At 38.5% G+C, this 16,321-nt stretch overlaps 1 protein-coding gene across 2 annotated transcripts in view; it reads left to right on the top strand.

The window, feature by feature from the left end:
• LOC102931073 (sine oculis binding protein homolog) overlaps positions 1-16,321 on the top strand; it is a 133,662-nt gene that overhangs the window by 24,043 nt on the left and 93,298 nt on the right. For both annotated transcript variants that reach the window (XM_043542749.1, XM_043542750.1), the window contains exon 4: positions 3,727-3,878. In XM_043542749.1, the coding sequence (XP_043398684.1) occupies positions 3,727-3,878 (152 nt within the window). The remainder of the gene's footprint in view (positions 1-3,726; positions 3,879-16,321) is intronic.

Genomic DNA, 16,321 nt, shown 5'->3' on the forward strand with positions numbered 1-16,321 from the left:
GACTTCTATGGAAGACTTAAACTACAGTTTTTGGAGCATTCCAGTTTCTTTTTAGAATAAGACAAAAAAACAAACAAACAAACAACCAAACTCTGTTTCTTACTATACAAAACCTAATTGATATTTTTTGGTTTATTTCTCAGTGCCTTTGGTTTGTAATTACAGAAGTGGCTGAACTATTAGCTGTTTTAAAAGTTGTACTCTGCTTGTTCAACCATTAAGGTTAATATACTGTCATGTAAGGTTCCTATTAAATATTTTCACAAGCTCAATACAGTCTTGTAACTGATGAAGAAGAGGAAAATATGTGCACAAATCAGGAACTTTAATCTGGCCCCCAGCTTTCATCCACATATCCTGTCATGTAAGCCACAGCATTTGGCTCTGCACCTGTCCTGATTTTATCCTGTGTACCTTTATCTGTCAGCCCTACTCGCTCAAAGCTAAAGAAATACATTGTTTTAGAACCGAGATTCTCAGACTGTGGTCTGTGGCCCATCCATTGGTGGTCCATGGAGAGCTGATCACATGGCACTGGCTCCTTTACTTACTTATTTCCATCTGGTAAATTGCATTAAGAGAAGTTAAAAATACATTATATACTTTCTTAGGGTAAGATTATGCCTTAAGGTACAGCCCTGAGCAAAGGGTGATGCCTTAGCTGCACTGTCCCAGGAGACATGTGCTTCAGAGATCCCTGAGCCACAGTTCCACCACTGCTGTTTGGAGCGTGGGAGTGTTTTACTAGTCCTTTACGGAGGAAGCATTCACTCTCACCTTGTACCCAGCTAGTTTTGATGGGCAGCTTGTAGTGGGATTTATTTAAGACAGAAGAGGACAGTATATATATGGGAGTGGGCAGCTCCTATTCTTCCCTCTCTGCCAGGAGCTGAATGCAAGGCCTTACGTGGCCCCACAAGGAGGTACAGGAGAGCCTTACTCCACCTGCATGGCTGCAAAAAAACAGAGTACAACTGAGCCCCCCAGGGTTACTTTTCTCATGGGAACAATTGCTGTTGTTGCCACAAGGATGTTATGTGATTGTAAATGGGTGGATAGGTGATCTTCCTGATCACCAGCGAGAGTGTGTTTGTTCACAGACAGGTGGGTGAGTGGTCCAGGAGACATTCTCTCTATTAAGATGTGGCCCACACTATGGAATAGTTTCAAAACTCATGTTTTGGAATTTTGTGCTCATTCTTTAAGTCCACATTGTTACAGAACCTATCTACTTTGGAAGTGAGTGCTCCCAGCAATTAGCCTCTTTGAAAGTAAGCTCTGCTCTCAGGTGGTGAGTTCCCCCTTTCAGCTCTTCTCTGCATTAATGAAGGTTGTTGCAAAAGGGAGCATCCACACCTCTTCCATTTTCGGGCGTTGTAGAACAATCTAAGAGTTAATACTCTTAAATTGGTAGGGGAAAATATGAAGTACATTCAGTGACTTTAATGTTGCACATTACTGTTTTCAGGTGCAAGAGGTTTTTCTTTGTTTTTATTGCTTCCCCGGCTCTTCTCTTGCCAGGTAAATTCAACTGGGCAAAATGATGCCTTCTAAAAGGAACAGGTTCACTAAGGTGGGAAAGGAGTTGTACTCTCTCAGAAACAATGCCCTTTCTAAGGCATACTGCCCTCAGTGGGGGAGCATGATGGAAAGAGCTTCTTGACTCACCTTTGAATAGATGTACTTAGTACTGCTGCCAATACAGCTCTGCTGGTTCACAGGGCAGGCCCAGGGCCATGACAATGCTAGGCAGCTCCTATTGCCAGTCTGCACTCCAAAGCATCCTGCAGCCAAAATTATAACTGCCCCCAGTGTGAGCTGCTTGAACCCATGCGTGGCTGGCTATAATTTGGCCCAAAGTAATTTGATTTCCGTTGATGTCAAATATGTTAGAACATTTATGAGATTTTGGCAAATCCCACTCTAAAGAGTAAGTGCTAAAATGTCATAATTATAGCATATTAAACACAAATCTACATTATGGCTTGGCCTTAAATATAGTTTTAAAGGTGTACAGTCTGATTCAAATTAAAAGGTCAAGTTTTTTACATTGTACAATTTTATTTGTAACTATAAAGCACAACACAATTTGTGGAAGGAAAAACATTATTAAACTGGCAGTGTTTACTCTGCTAAGGTGAATAAAATGCAGCATGTAGTTCTGAGTTACGATAGCCAGGGGAAGGAGCCAAATCACTCGACTAAAAATTAGTTTGCCAATAATTTTGCAGAATGATGACAGCATTGCTTCAAAACAGATCCTTTACAGGGAAATGGGATGACTACATGGCTGGCTCTCTGAATCATGAACTTCCCATCACTCCTGGACTGCAAATTGCTTTAACAATTAATCTTTTGGGGATTTCTCCCCCGCAGAAATCAGACAATAGTTAATATCAGTGACTGAAAGGTCATGTTGTCTAATGGACTGGATATAAGAATAGAATCCTTAGTTCTAAATCATGGGTTTGCCATTGATTTATTGTATTGCTTTGTAGGAGTAACTTAACTGTTCAGTTTCCCCTTCCATAAAATGGGGATAAGACCTCACAGATCTCACAGTAGTGTTGCCAGGATTTGAAGATGAAAAGTGCTGTGTAAGTCTTATTATTCTGGGGAATTTTCTTGCACTTGACTATATGAATCCAATTTAAAGCAACAGTCTAGGTACTTCCGTACTCTAGACAGACAGAAACAACTGTAGGTAACAGCACAAAGAGCTAGTGGCAAAGAATGTAATTGGGGAAAGAAGTTGGAGGCTCCAGAGAACTGAAATGTTAAATCAGTACAAGATGGTTGCTAGAAAATATTTATCAAATTAGAATAGAGACATGAAGAATACTAGAAAGAGATTGAGGACTATGAGGTGAGGAAAATGGCATTGAGTACAAAGCTGCACTCACTTTCTTTTGAATGATTGAAATGATCTCCCTAAAATTTAGGGAAATAACACCAAAATTAATGTAAATATTAAAAAGTTAAATCTCCACATACATGTCAGAAGAACTCAAAACAGGGTCAAACAGCACATCTTAGAGAACTTTTGGTGAGTTAAAATGTACTCAACCATGATAAGAATCACTTTGCAGATTTTAGTATCACAATTAGGCAACTCCCCTCTCATTCAAATATGTATTTTTGTGTCAGTCTTACTCAGAGAAAACCTCCTCCCATTCTCTTCTAGTCATTATTTGGAATCAACACCCAAATGGGATATTTCCTTTTCCTTCCTCACATCCCATTTAGAATCCTGTTTGTAAGGGCCCTCATTACATTGCTCTGGTGCAGTAGCTTCCATGAGTATTTTATCATCTAGCTGCTGACCAGAATTTTTCCGAGGCTCTTGATAATGGATTTTAAGTAATGGGAATATAACAGCATTAGTTACATTGGTCTTTAGTGCTGGTTACTGGTTTAAAAAATACAGTTAGGCACTTTCTTAAACATGCTAAAAAGCCGAAAGGCCCTCCAGAGCTTTTCAGTGTTGCACCATTTTTTAAGATAACCTTTTCCATCCATCTCAGAAGTTCTGCCAGTCTCCTGGTCTGATTGGCACAGGCTACCAGCTGCCTAGGGAACAAGTAGTTAATCACAAGCCTGCCTCTTTCTGCTCCCAAAGCGTGAGGAAGGCAAAGTTACTGCAATAGAGTTCTGCGGTTAAGTGCATAGATGTCTGATTGGGTGTTTGCATCTGATATAAACATTATTTTTATATTTTTGTTGTAGAAGATGATGTGTCAAATGTACAAATAATGTGTGCCTGGTGCCAGAAAGTGGGAATCAAGCGCTATTCCCTGAGTATGGGAAGTGAAGTGAAATGCTTCTGCAGTGAGAAGTGCTTTGCAGCTTGCCGAAGAGCATACTTCAAGAGAAACAAGGTAAGAGAGCCAAAGAAAGATGTAACCCTACACAGGCCTAGCTCAGGTCTCATTTCATAGCTAGCAAAAAAATATTTTTTTTGGTTCTTATGGTTTTGTCTGTTCCCTTTACCTTTCCATATGTATTGTCTGTTGGACTATCACCCCTTACTAACGTGTAACCTGTTTTCTCAGTTTCCCTCAGCTTGATGCCTGAGTTTTGTGAGGGTGGATGAATTTAATTAGACTATACTAATAATGCACTATAAAATAAGAATTATGGTTCTGCTCTGGAATCCTATTATATTTGCTCTATGTGTAAGACTAGGGGAGGGATCTTCATAGCTGTGCATAGGGAGGTAGACCTACAAGTCTTACTTTTGGTAGGTGGCTATATCTTGTGCAGCTGAAGTCAAGAGAAGTTTTGTCATTGATTTCAGTGGCAGCAGGATCATTGGCGATGGCATATGCAGTTAGGGCCTGACCCAAATTGCAGTGAAGGCAATGGGAGTCTTTCCATTGACTTCAGTGAGCTTTGGATCAGGACCTTAGTTTCATGCTTTTAAAGTTTATCTTTAAATGTAAACAATTATGGACTTATTGCTTTAAAAAAACTCAGACATTTTGGTGTTTTGTGTGGGGTAAGCAGTGACAAAACCATCTATCATAGCATGAGGATGTTTCCAATAATCTGAAAGATCATTTATCTCAAGTTAAAATGGAATTCTAATATTGGCTTGGTTTCCCAAAGTGAAATGACACAAAAATTATTCTAATCTGTAAAGTGCAGTGACTGAAGTTGCCCTGTAGTTTATTTTAACAGCTGGTTTGTGCAGCAGAATATAGGGTGTTTCTATTTTAAAAAACAAAAAGGGAACACCGCTGCAAAACACACCAACTTTTAATTGTTACAAAAAATAGCTATGGCAGTTTGCTACTTATTAGTGTAATAGAGGAGTCCTTGGGTGAGATTCATTGATCTAGACAGCTTTATTTATTCATAAAATCCTTCACATTTTTGTTTCTTAAACCTACATATTTTACCCTTGTGCTGCAGAACATCTGAAGTCTGTCATCTTAAAAATAATCCCCCCCCCCATCTGATATTTGAATCTATAGTAAAAAAATAAAATGAATTTTAGATGCAAGAAACATTGTAGCTTCAAATTACCCTCCTTTATAAATTTGGGTCACATCATTTCCCCCCCCCCCACAAAAAAAAAGAAAAAAGTCTAAAGAATTAGGTTGCAAAAATCAGCAGAGTGGAATTTTAGTGGCAGTCTTTGAGAATCAAGCTCATAATGTTTACTGGAGCAGATAGGCAAGTTAAACAATCATGTGGAACCTTCTGTGAAGTGTAATGTTTATCTCTTTTTATTTGGAGGATGTGGGGTGGGTAGGGAGAAATGCACCGAAGATACTCCACATTTTGACATGAAAATAGTAAATTTCTTTCATGAAAGATGATTTTTAGAATTGGATGTTCAGATCATGGACAGTGAAGTACCCCTCTGTGTGTGTGTGTGTGCGCACCACACATGCTGTAAGCTCTCTGGGGTAATGAAGGATCCAGTCCTGCACTCCTTATTCAGCTGCAACTCCCCTGGCTTCCAGTGACAGGATTTACTTGAGCAAGGAAGCACACAGGAACATAGGAATTGCCAGTTGTCCATCTAGTGCAGTACTGTATGTCTGACAGAGGCCAGTACCAGATGCGTTAGAGGAAGGGGCAAGAAATCCTGTAGAGGACAATTATGGAATTACTAATCCACAGTGGGGCCTAAAACCCATGTGTTAGTCTTTGGCTTATGCCATGAAGCAGGGGGCTTATATCCCATCTAAAAAACCTTTTAAAAAGATTCTACTTAATGTAATTGTGGATGTTGTCATTATCCATATCAGTGTGTCATCCCGTTATGACTTAGAAAATAGGATCCAATTATATTTTGTGGCCATAAGAGAGACAGATTAATCATGTATTATGTAAATAAATATTCCCTTTACCAGCTTTAAATTTGTTGCCTGTCAGTTTTGTTGGATGTTCCCTTGTTCATGTATTATAGGAAAGGGTAAAGGGAAGTGCCCAATATACCTTCTTTGTACCATTCATTCTTTGCATCAGATATGTTATCATATCACCTCTGTTTGTCTCCTCTGTAAACTAAACAGTCCCAAATATTTTGAATCTCTCCTCAGACAGAAACCTCTGCATACCTCTAACCCTTTTCTATAGATCTCAAGAACAAAAGAAGTTCTTATTCTTTTAAATGGACATTTCACCACAATAAATTGCTCTACGCTTTTCTCAAATAGGTCACAGCAGTAACTGATTTTCTTCTGTAAATATTAAGGATCAACATGTGTCCTACTTTCCCATTTGCCTTGAGGAATTAAGACATGGCAAGGCAACACAATTGACAGCATTTGGATCATTGCATAAAAGCCTTCTTTAAGTTAAAGGACCAAATTCCACCCTCGGTTACACCTGTGAGAGCCTGTGGCTGCATGAGTGAATCTGAGACCTGAACCTGGCCCACACATTATTTTAAATCTAGAACTTTCTATCACCTCTATATTCATGGTGTCCCATATGAACAAGCACAGGATGCAATACTCAGGGAATTTTAATGCTGCTATTGAAGTTAGGCAGGTTCAGTAGAGTTCAGCAGGCCCTTATTATTTTTCACTTCACTCTAGCTAATAGAACAGGATTTTGAGAAACACGGCACAAGATCAAAGTCATAGAGTTTAAGGCCAGAAGGGCCCACCAGATCATCTAGTGTGACCTCATGCATACCATGAGCCAGTGCTTAATTTGTGTTGAGGCTTGAGCCCTGGCACCTCTGGGCTTGCCATGTCAGTTATGAAAGTTAAAAAAAAAAAATCGCTTGATCCCTGGAAGCTAATTGTTTGAGTTTCAGCATCTCTTTCATTACAAATTAAGCACTCCCATTAGCCCACAGTATCACTCAGCACCCGTGCACCTAACCCAACAACCAAAATTAGACCAAAGGATCACAGCCTGCAGAAGACTATTGTTATGTGCAAGGCAGGCAGAGAATAGGAGGGACTGAGGTGGACCAATGCCCTATGCCCCTGCAATTGCAGGGAATTGATTAAATGAGATATCCCCAGTTAATCCCAGCAAGAGATGCACTTTATGTGCTGCAGTGGAAGGTGAAAAACCCCAAGGTCACTGCCAATCTGGCCTGGGGGAAAATTCCTTCCTGACCCCTCTTAAGGTAATCAGCTAGATGCTGAGCATGTGAGCAAGAGCCAGCCAGCCAGGCAAGTACCTGAGAGAGAATGCTTACAGAGAGCACTCTCCCACGCTGTCCAGTGTGCTGTCTGCCATGATGGCCATCCCTGATGCTTCAGAGGAAGGAGACCAAAAACCCCACAGAATACATTGCAGGCAAAAACATCCCTTCCTGACCCCTGCAGGTGACTGGCTGAAGTCCTGCCATAAAACATAAACTGAAAGGAACCCCCACGGCTCTCAAGTTTTGCCCCGCTACGCACATCACAAGCAACCCCGTCATGCAATCCCACTCATAAATTTGTCAGCCCTCTCTTTAAACTCATTACATTGTTTGCCCCCAGAATTCCTACTAGGAGGCAGTTCCAGAACTTCACTCCTCTGATGGTTAGAAACCTTCATCCAATTTCTGGCCTGAATTTGTTCATGGTCAGTTTATATCCATTTACTCGTGTGCCAACATTGTCTTTTAGTTTAAACAGCTCTTCACCTTCCCTGGTATTTACAAGTAACAAGGCTGCAAAAGTTTCAGGTATACCCAATGACCTTTTAAACTCTTATTACTAGTCTGGCCATGTACCTGTCTTCTCCACGAGTCTAATGTTTATTTATGTATTTGAAAAGTTACACCACTCTACAGCTTCTCATTTTTCAAACAGGAGTAAAATGGTCACATTTCACCTGCCTTATGCATGTTTTAAACAGCATATCTTTGCAACAATATAGTGTTGTATTACAATAAATATGTACAGCTGCTGTATTTCAGTGAGCTGATAGGACTTTGTGGTCATTTCATTTAAGGCTTGAATTTCCTAATGGATTGTATTAAGCAGTCTTCCCCGCTCCCACCCTGGCTAAGAACTGCTATAATAAGCACTTGCTTAAAACTGTAGGACTGTTCAAACAGTAAAGAATAAATCATCATTCATGTCTCAAAACATTATAAAATAATGATGAAAGTTATACACATCTTAATACCAATTGCTGCATATAGAATTAAGATTATCTCAGCATTTAAATAAAACAAAAATCCTCTCCAATACATTTGGCAAATGTAGGCTCTGATGCGCTGCTCTCTTTACAAATTCCCAGTTGGGTTAAATTCTGGGAGGAAACCAGCTGAAAGCACCTATTGAATGAAATCTATAAGGAAGGCACACAAACTCTACAAAAGCACCATTAATGTGCAGCTGTATGTTGGAGGTACATAGTTGCATGCACACTACAACACCACCTGCACCCTCACATGTACTATTCCTGCCAAGAGTTGCAATAGTCTGGATAACAGGAATCATTGCTAGACTATGGAATGGACTTACATTGCTGTATGCCCAAGTCATAGGTATGTATTGATTCTCCATGAATTTTGTCACAGAGGGCTTTTAGAACAGCAATACCTGGGTAGCAATCCTCAACCTTGTGCTCCAGCAGCAGTGCAGGTATATATGACAGATAAATATAGTGAGACCCAACCACAATATGTCTCTTGTCTAAATTACTAATAATAAATGAATAAAAGAAAGTTCCGTATTTTTTCTACCCCTTTAGGCAGAGAGATTAAATGTTTAGATTGTTTCTGCATCTGAACTCTTGTTCCTGTTTTGTCTGCTATACATAGTCAAATGTGCACAGTGAACTAGTGCATAATGATAACCTGTTGTGCATAATAATACCAATTAAAAGCAATGTTGCAAGAAAGGGAGTTTTTCATACTACTGTTTGTAAATGAACAGATTTAGGGTTAAAGCTGTTCCAGTGCTCCCTTCTTTATAGATTTCATTCTATCGACTAGCCAATGCAAGTCCAAGAATCACAGCAGCACATTGCAAACCCACTGGCCCACAAGTTTCAGAATATTACATTTAAAGAAAATATTGAATTCATAATTAGACCACTGAGTCTGAAGCCTGAGAAGATTAATTTTTAAAATCAGTTTATTGAATCAATGGGTCAGAAAACAAAATTATTATGACCCAATGGCTCTACCGAGAATGAAGACTGAATTCATACAGGTTACGAGATCCATACATAGATATGTTAGAGACTGATTTTCTTGATTTGACTAGGGTATTGGAGAGAGAGTGAGTGCAAAATTGTCAGGCAGTTTATTACACTTGACCTTGTTGCTGCTTTGCACTGCCTTACAATCAGGAAAAAAAGATGATAAATGTTTTTGTTTACAGCGTAATCAAATCTCACTTCTACAAACAAACAAAGAAACATAAATCAAAAACTAAAAGTTTGTTGCACAAGGAAATGTAAATAATTATAATTTTCTCTCCTTGTGCGGAATACTGATCTACAATACCTGAAATGAATCAGTAGCACAGGTAGCCAGGTAACTTGCCTAGTGAGGCTCATATGGCATTAAAAACATGTCTCCCTTTTCTAGCCCAGAGGGCTGTAATACATTCAGGAGACAGAGGAGTCAGACATCCCTCATGCAAACATGGCATCATTCTACAAGAGAGAATCCAGCTTTACTCCTCCCACCACTTGAAGGTGGAAGGAATGGCAAGTGGTATTTCCATTGTAGTATTGGAATGAAATGCTGAAGATGATGCATTTTGTACTATGGGAATTTTTGTCTCAGTTGTGTAGTGAGAATTAGTGTCAGCAAAACAATTGGGGCTGTCAAAAGTAATACACATTTATCTAGTGCTGAGTAATATTACATTAGATAATTCTTTTCACTTTCAAATTGTGTTGGCTAATTAATGTATACCACTATATGATTAAAATACACAGAACTCTAAGTAAACAGACTATTGTTTGCCCCTAAATTAATACTGAAAATTGTCAGAGAAAGTTCTCTTGATTTCAGGCTTAATTATGCAGCCTAACTGCATCAGAAATATTTAACAATCTTGCTATTAAGTCAAAGAATTATGACAAAATTGTCTGCTCCCTTTTTTCCCCAGACATCTGTACAATTTAATTTGTGAAGTGACTATCATTCATGAAAATTTTGGAAATTGTTTCACTAGATATAATGCAGTTAATGTCCCCTGACATTAAAAAGCTCAGGTTTAACATTTTAAGGTTCCTTTTCTAACATAAGCTTTGAAACGTGGGAATATGAACAGCAAATCAATATTTTTCCTGCCGATTCACCTTGTTTTAATTAGGTATTGAGAAAGGTCACAGTAGTGCAGGTGGTCTGCCCAGTTAGCATGGAATTGCCGTTGCGTGGCTTTACAGATTTTGTAGAGAAGTGTAATTTAAGAAGTAGTTCACAGTCTTGCTTCTACTGGGGATGCTGCTTTACAGAGAGAGAGAGAGAGCAGGGTTTCCAGTTCATTATAGGAAACAAAGGATTCTTCCTAAGGCTCTGGGGAACCAAACTACTCTCCATTGCTATGTTAGGATATAATATAATACTGATGAACAAATGCAGATAGGAAACTGGGTTTGGAGAGGAAATATTTTAAAATGTGGGGCATGACTGCAAGCTTTTTGATTAAATCTCTGGAGAGAGGGGAGAAGAAAATCATCATGAGCAGAATAGATTAAGAGCCTGTGGGAGTGTAGAAGGCTCCACAGGATAGGGACCAAAGGTCTGGAACAGTGCATCCCAAAATGGAGCAGATTACTGAGGTATGAGGCAATTCCTGTCCCACCAAGTGATGCGTGGGGTCATCAAGATGGGTGGGGATTATTTCCCTCTAGATCTCATCTACAGCTTTTTTATTTATTAAATTAACAAAATCAGAAGTCAGATAAAACCCTTTCCAAGGGGCTAAGATTCTACTTGTGATTAGAAGAGAGGAGTGAAATCCCAAATTAACCCATTGGTACCATCACTCACTATCTCCCCATGCTTATCAACATGAAAGTATAATGTGTTAGCATCTCTAATGAAGAAATGCACCAGCACCTGACTGAGGCCACTAATGGCTTAATGAAGGTAGTTGGCCAGCCAGGCTGTGCACATCAGTTTGCAAACAATGGACATTTTACTGTCCATCTGCTGCCATTTAATACCATAAATTTGAATCAAGTTCCCATTGTCTGAATTACTAGCAGGTATGCAATCCAATTAAAAGCTGTGTTTGCTTTTAATTTTAACCACCAAATCACATTATCTCAGGTCATATTGCATTCTGGCTACTTTGGTTATATAGAGATGAATGTGTTAATTATGAGTTCAGGATATACTGTCTCTTGGACAATGGGTATTTCATTCAAATGAGTCGACTCGTTTATCTGAGGTGTCCTCACATCACTTCCGAACAGCTAAAGTGGTTGTATTGCCAGTAATAGGTTTTGTTTATGTACACATATAACAACAAAGTAATTTCATTATGACATGACTGGATAAGCTTTTATCATTGTCATACACTAGGTCTATGTGATTTTAGCAGCTGGGACAGATTTAAATATGAGGGTACTATGACATTTTAATAATGAAGATTAAGACATGGAAGAAGCCATTGTTTACTGGCTACATTCTCACAGTGACTGAGAAACAAACCCTGCTTCTCATTCCTGTTATTTTAATTTTACTAAGATGCTTACTTGAAGTATTTTAAACCTCTCAAGAAGAATGTGTATGGAGTAGGAATTTGTGGGGGTGACGGATGTATATTTTGCTGCATTAAGAAGTTTGGCAAGACAGGCTTCACTGTCTCTGCCAAGAACATTTATTATATCACCTCGTGGGATTTTTTGATTTCAAAGTCCAGATGACTCAAAAAGCCTCACTTTACCTCGGAACTTCTTTGGCTCAGTTATGTTTTAGCTAGACAGAGACAGTTGTACAATAACACGTTGCTTTCGTCCCCTGTTCCAGTATCTCAACTCGCATCAGCTCTGATTAGTTCGGGTTACCGTAGCATCATATGAAATATAAGACTGCAGTCTTCAGCTCTGTTTCCATTCTGTCAGTTCAGGCTCAATATAGAAAATATTGTTTACTATGATGAAAACTTAGGATGGATGCAAAGACATTTAAATCTAATGTGCACAGAGTATCTTTGATGCATTTTTCTCTATTCTCAATGTACACATTTATCATTAGTATTGAGAAGAGCTGGGCAACTAAAGCAGAAAATATTAAATCAGATATTCTATTTTAAAAATATCATGCCATTTGAATAAATTATTGAATTAATTTATGAGTTAACTTGTCATTCAGCTCATAAAGTTGGACAAATATTGAAACAAAGTAGTTTAATTATATTTATTGAAAAAAGTTCAACAAACTCATTTTTTGAAAACTATTATTGGACTAGCCATAATGCTGTGTATGGGACCCATTGTATACTATGAATTCTGGAAAATGTTTGAGATATTGCAATTTACTGAGCACATGAGTTAAGTGAAACTCTTGTAGCCTCCTGCTCTGATAGTGCTGTGGTGGACATCAGCATAAAACCCTAAAAAGAAAAGTGGTGTAAAACCCTTGAACTCAGATGAAGGTGGAAGTCATTTCCAATTTTAAAGTTTTCCAACAGCACGTGTCAAGACCTCAATACTATCCTCATTAGTTAAAACCACAGCAATTTCTAGTAGCAATTTCTACTGGAGAGATAGAAGTCAATGGAGCTGAGGATCTGGTCCTTAATTTTAAATGTTTTTGAAACCTTTTTTAACCTAGAAACCAAGATGTAAGGTTTCTTCTGAATTGGAGAAATATTTTTCCTTGCAATACTTGGGCCATATTAAGATGGGACTCTAAGTGGATTTAAAGGAACAAGTGATGTAGCTTACACCTTCTGGCCCCTTATGTGTGAAAGTTACACTCCCTTAGCCTAAGACTACAGGCCTTTACTGATTTACAATGAGACTAGGGGAGCCCTCACACATCAGCCCAGAATTTGACCCAGTGAATCTAAATGAGTGTAAGGAGTTCAAGTGGGTAAAACTGACATGCTTAGGGGTATAACAGAAAAACCAAGTAACAGAAAGGTGCAAGTGAAAGTAGGCCAAGCCCTGTAAGATCAATCAATGCTGGATCTGTAAGTGTCAAACCTGATGGACAAACAAGGGAAGTTTTATATGGTAAAAGCTTCAAAAATGTCAACTATTTTAGCTCTGGAACATCAGTCCGTTAGTAGTAGAAGAGTGCTTGCTGGTCAGCTAAGTTCAGCTACAGGATGTTCTCTATTACAAACTCAAGCATTTATAACTCATCCATTTGAATTTAAATTGGACTGAACGTAAACATATGCTTTAAGTCATCAGCCTGGATGCAATTTTGTATCTAAAGTAAAGGCACTCATCTGTTTTATGATTTTTAGACACAGTTATAAAAAAATCTGTTTTTTGTGTGGTTTCAGATGCTTTGGATTTATTTTACTCCCTAACTAGAAAATGTCAGGCCAAATTCTGCCCCATATACATCCATGCAATTCCATTTAAATAGATGAAGTTACTCAGGTGAAGGCCAGCTCTGTTGGCTGGTATATGCAGCTTGAGAGAGTGAAACTAGAGCTTCTCCTCCATGTATTTTAGGAGTTAGAGCAGGGACTAGTCTGGACAGGGACTAGAATTCTGTCTGGCCCTTGCATGAGCAATGCAGCAGGAACCCATGTAACAACTAATCTGGATATTGATCCTGAGGTAGGATCTTCAATGTAGGTAGTGGAGACAGTCTAGATGAGCCCTTTCAGTATTAACTTAGTTTCCAGGACTTCATATCTGTGGTGTACATCTATACTAATGACATGGAAGAGAGGTCATGAAAAGTAAGTTTAGGCTAGAAGGAGTAATTTAAATTATCAGAAAGGAGGCCACCATGTAGATACTATTGAAAGATCACTGCAAAGTAGAGATGACCGTGGGGTGAAATCTCTTTAGCTACAAATCTCAGGTGATAGAATCGTAACCCTTACAGTTGGAGTGTGCTACATTTTTCCAGGTTAGGAAAAAACACAAGAAGAAAGTCAGTATATTGAAAGAGAGTAAATAAATAATAGTGAAATCTTACAATGCAATAATAATTGTTGATTTTAACTACTCAGTGTTAAATGGTTGAGTGGCACATTGTGGTTTGGAGGAGCAAATGATCAGTACAATAATAGGCTGCTTTTCAACCACAGAGGTGAAGAAAAGGGTTAACAGTAAGAAAGTTTAAGAAAAAAGAAACACTGAATCACTCTGGAGGCTATTTCAGAACACCATATTAGAGGCACAGATGGTACATATACCTCTGAGTAAAGAAAAAGTAAAAAGGAAAGAGTAAATCTGGCATGGTTAAATGGAGAAGTACATAAGCTTAAAGGGACAACGTCAACTTAAAAATCACACCTTTCAGAAAATTTGTTACCTACTACTGTCACAAATAACACCTATGATTAGTGTAACAAGAGATTAGAGAAAAAAAATGTTCTCTGCTTTTCAGTTTGCTTACTTTGGGCCTCATGAAAAGCCCACTGGAGTCAATAGAAGCCTTTCCACTGCGTTTAATGAGCTTCGGATCAGGTCTTTTGTATGTTTGAGAGTACTTTGTGTATAGTTTCCTTGTTTTGCCTGAAGTCAGTCAGTTTACTTGTTGTTCCTGTGGGTCTTTCACACACCAGGAGGGGTGAGAAACATTTGCTTTTTTAAATAGGGAAAAGTGACTTAAGGGGGCCCTGGGGCATTTATACTGGAAATACCACATTTTTGCACATTTAAGGCAAAACAGACATCCTTCAAAAAAGTGGAAATTCTACATAAGCAACATAAGTAGATTAGAACACAAATATACTAAAGGTTTCAGAGTAACAGCCGTGTAAGTCTGTATTCGCAAAAAGAAAAGGAGTACTTGTGGCACCTGAGAGACTAACCAATTTATCTGAGCATAAGCTTTCGTGAGCTACAGCTCACTTCATCGATCCGATGAAGTGAGCTGTAGCTCACGAAAGCTTATGCTCAAATACATTGGTTAGTCTCTCAGGTGCCACAAGTACTCCTTTTCTTTTTGCAAATATACCAAAGTATACATTAGAAATAAAGAGGACAAAGAAATGATCTAAAGCAGTGCTACTCAAAGTGGTGGTCAGCGGACCGGTGCCGGTCTGCGAGCCATCGGTTGCCGGTCTGCACGCACACTGGAAAAAAAAATTGCCGGTCCCCCACATCAGATAGCTTGAGAAGCACTGATCTAAAGGACAAATGTATAAGGTTATCTCGAAAATTAAGGACATATCTAATCACAATAGAAGCAAGAAAGGAGTGTGTGAGACTGTCTCCTCTCAACCACCAAGTGGTGAGTAAGGGCAGTCAGAAACTGTGAAGGAGCAGAAAAATCAAATTAATTTTCTGCATCAGCCTTTACAGTAAAAGATTATGAGAAAATTCCTATTCCAAGGGCACTTTTCACAGGAAATCAGAATGTGGCCTTAACAGAAATTGAAGTCTCTAAGGAGGTAGTTATGGAGCAACTTCAGAAACCCAAGTGCAGTAAATCACCAGGACCAGATGGTATTCATCCGAGTGTTCCTAAGGAAATAGAAGTGTGAAATAGCAGAGAAATTGACAAGGATATGCAATATATTATTAAAACAGGCAACTGTTTCTGAAAATTTGAAAGTTGTTTGTGTGGTGCCTATCTCTCTCAAAAAAAAGAAGAAACTCACCAATCTATAATTCCTTTCTCATCTTGGTTGTAGGAAATCCAGTTGAGAGTCTAATTAATTTTTATTTTATATAATAACAGTATAGCTTTTGGTTAGTTATAACCAGATAGGCTCTAACCAGCATTGCTTCTGTAAGGAGAAACTGGGCTTTAGAATGTAATAACATAGTAGACAAGGGTGAATCAGAGGGCATAGCTTATTTGGATTTTGGCATTTGTTGAAGTCCTTCATAAAGTTGAGCATGCTGATAAACAGCATGCTGTACACCAGTTGGTTGATGTCCTCCACACAAGAGGTGGCTGCATTTCTGCACTACTGCGTGTATGCAGACAAAAATTTCACACTTGGATGCCTAAAGTTAGGTATCTAAACACAGTTTCAGCAATTTAAATAAAAGTTGCTTGATTTCCAGAGGTATTGAGTCTAGAGGTGGTTGAAAAATGGTTTACCCCTGTTCCCGCAGAAAATTTTGATGAAAATGGGGAAAAAATAGTTTGTCTAATTTTCCATAGAAAATTTAGATTTTTTTTTTTTTTGGCAAAAATTCAAGTGCCAAAAAACCCAAATCAGTTAAAAAACAAAATATTTTGTTTTTTGGCTGAAATATTTCAGTTTTTGAGTGTTTGGTCTTTTGACAAAAA

The sequence above is a fragment of the Chelonia mydas genome, chromosome 3 (assembly GCF_015237465.2).
Source record: "Chelonia mydas isolate rCheMyd1 chromosome 3, rCheMyd1.pri.v2, whole genome shotgun sequence".
Classification (NCBI taxonomy): domain Eukaryota; kingdom Metazoa; phylum Chordata; order Testudines; family Cheloniidae; genus Chelonia; species Chelonia mydas.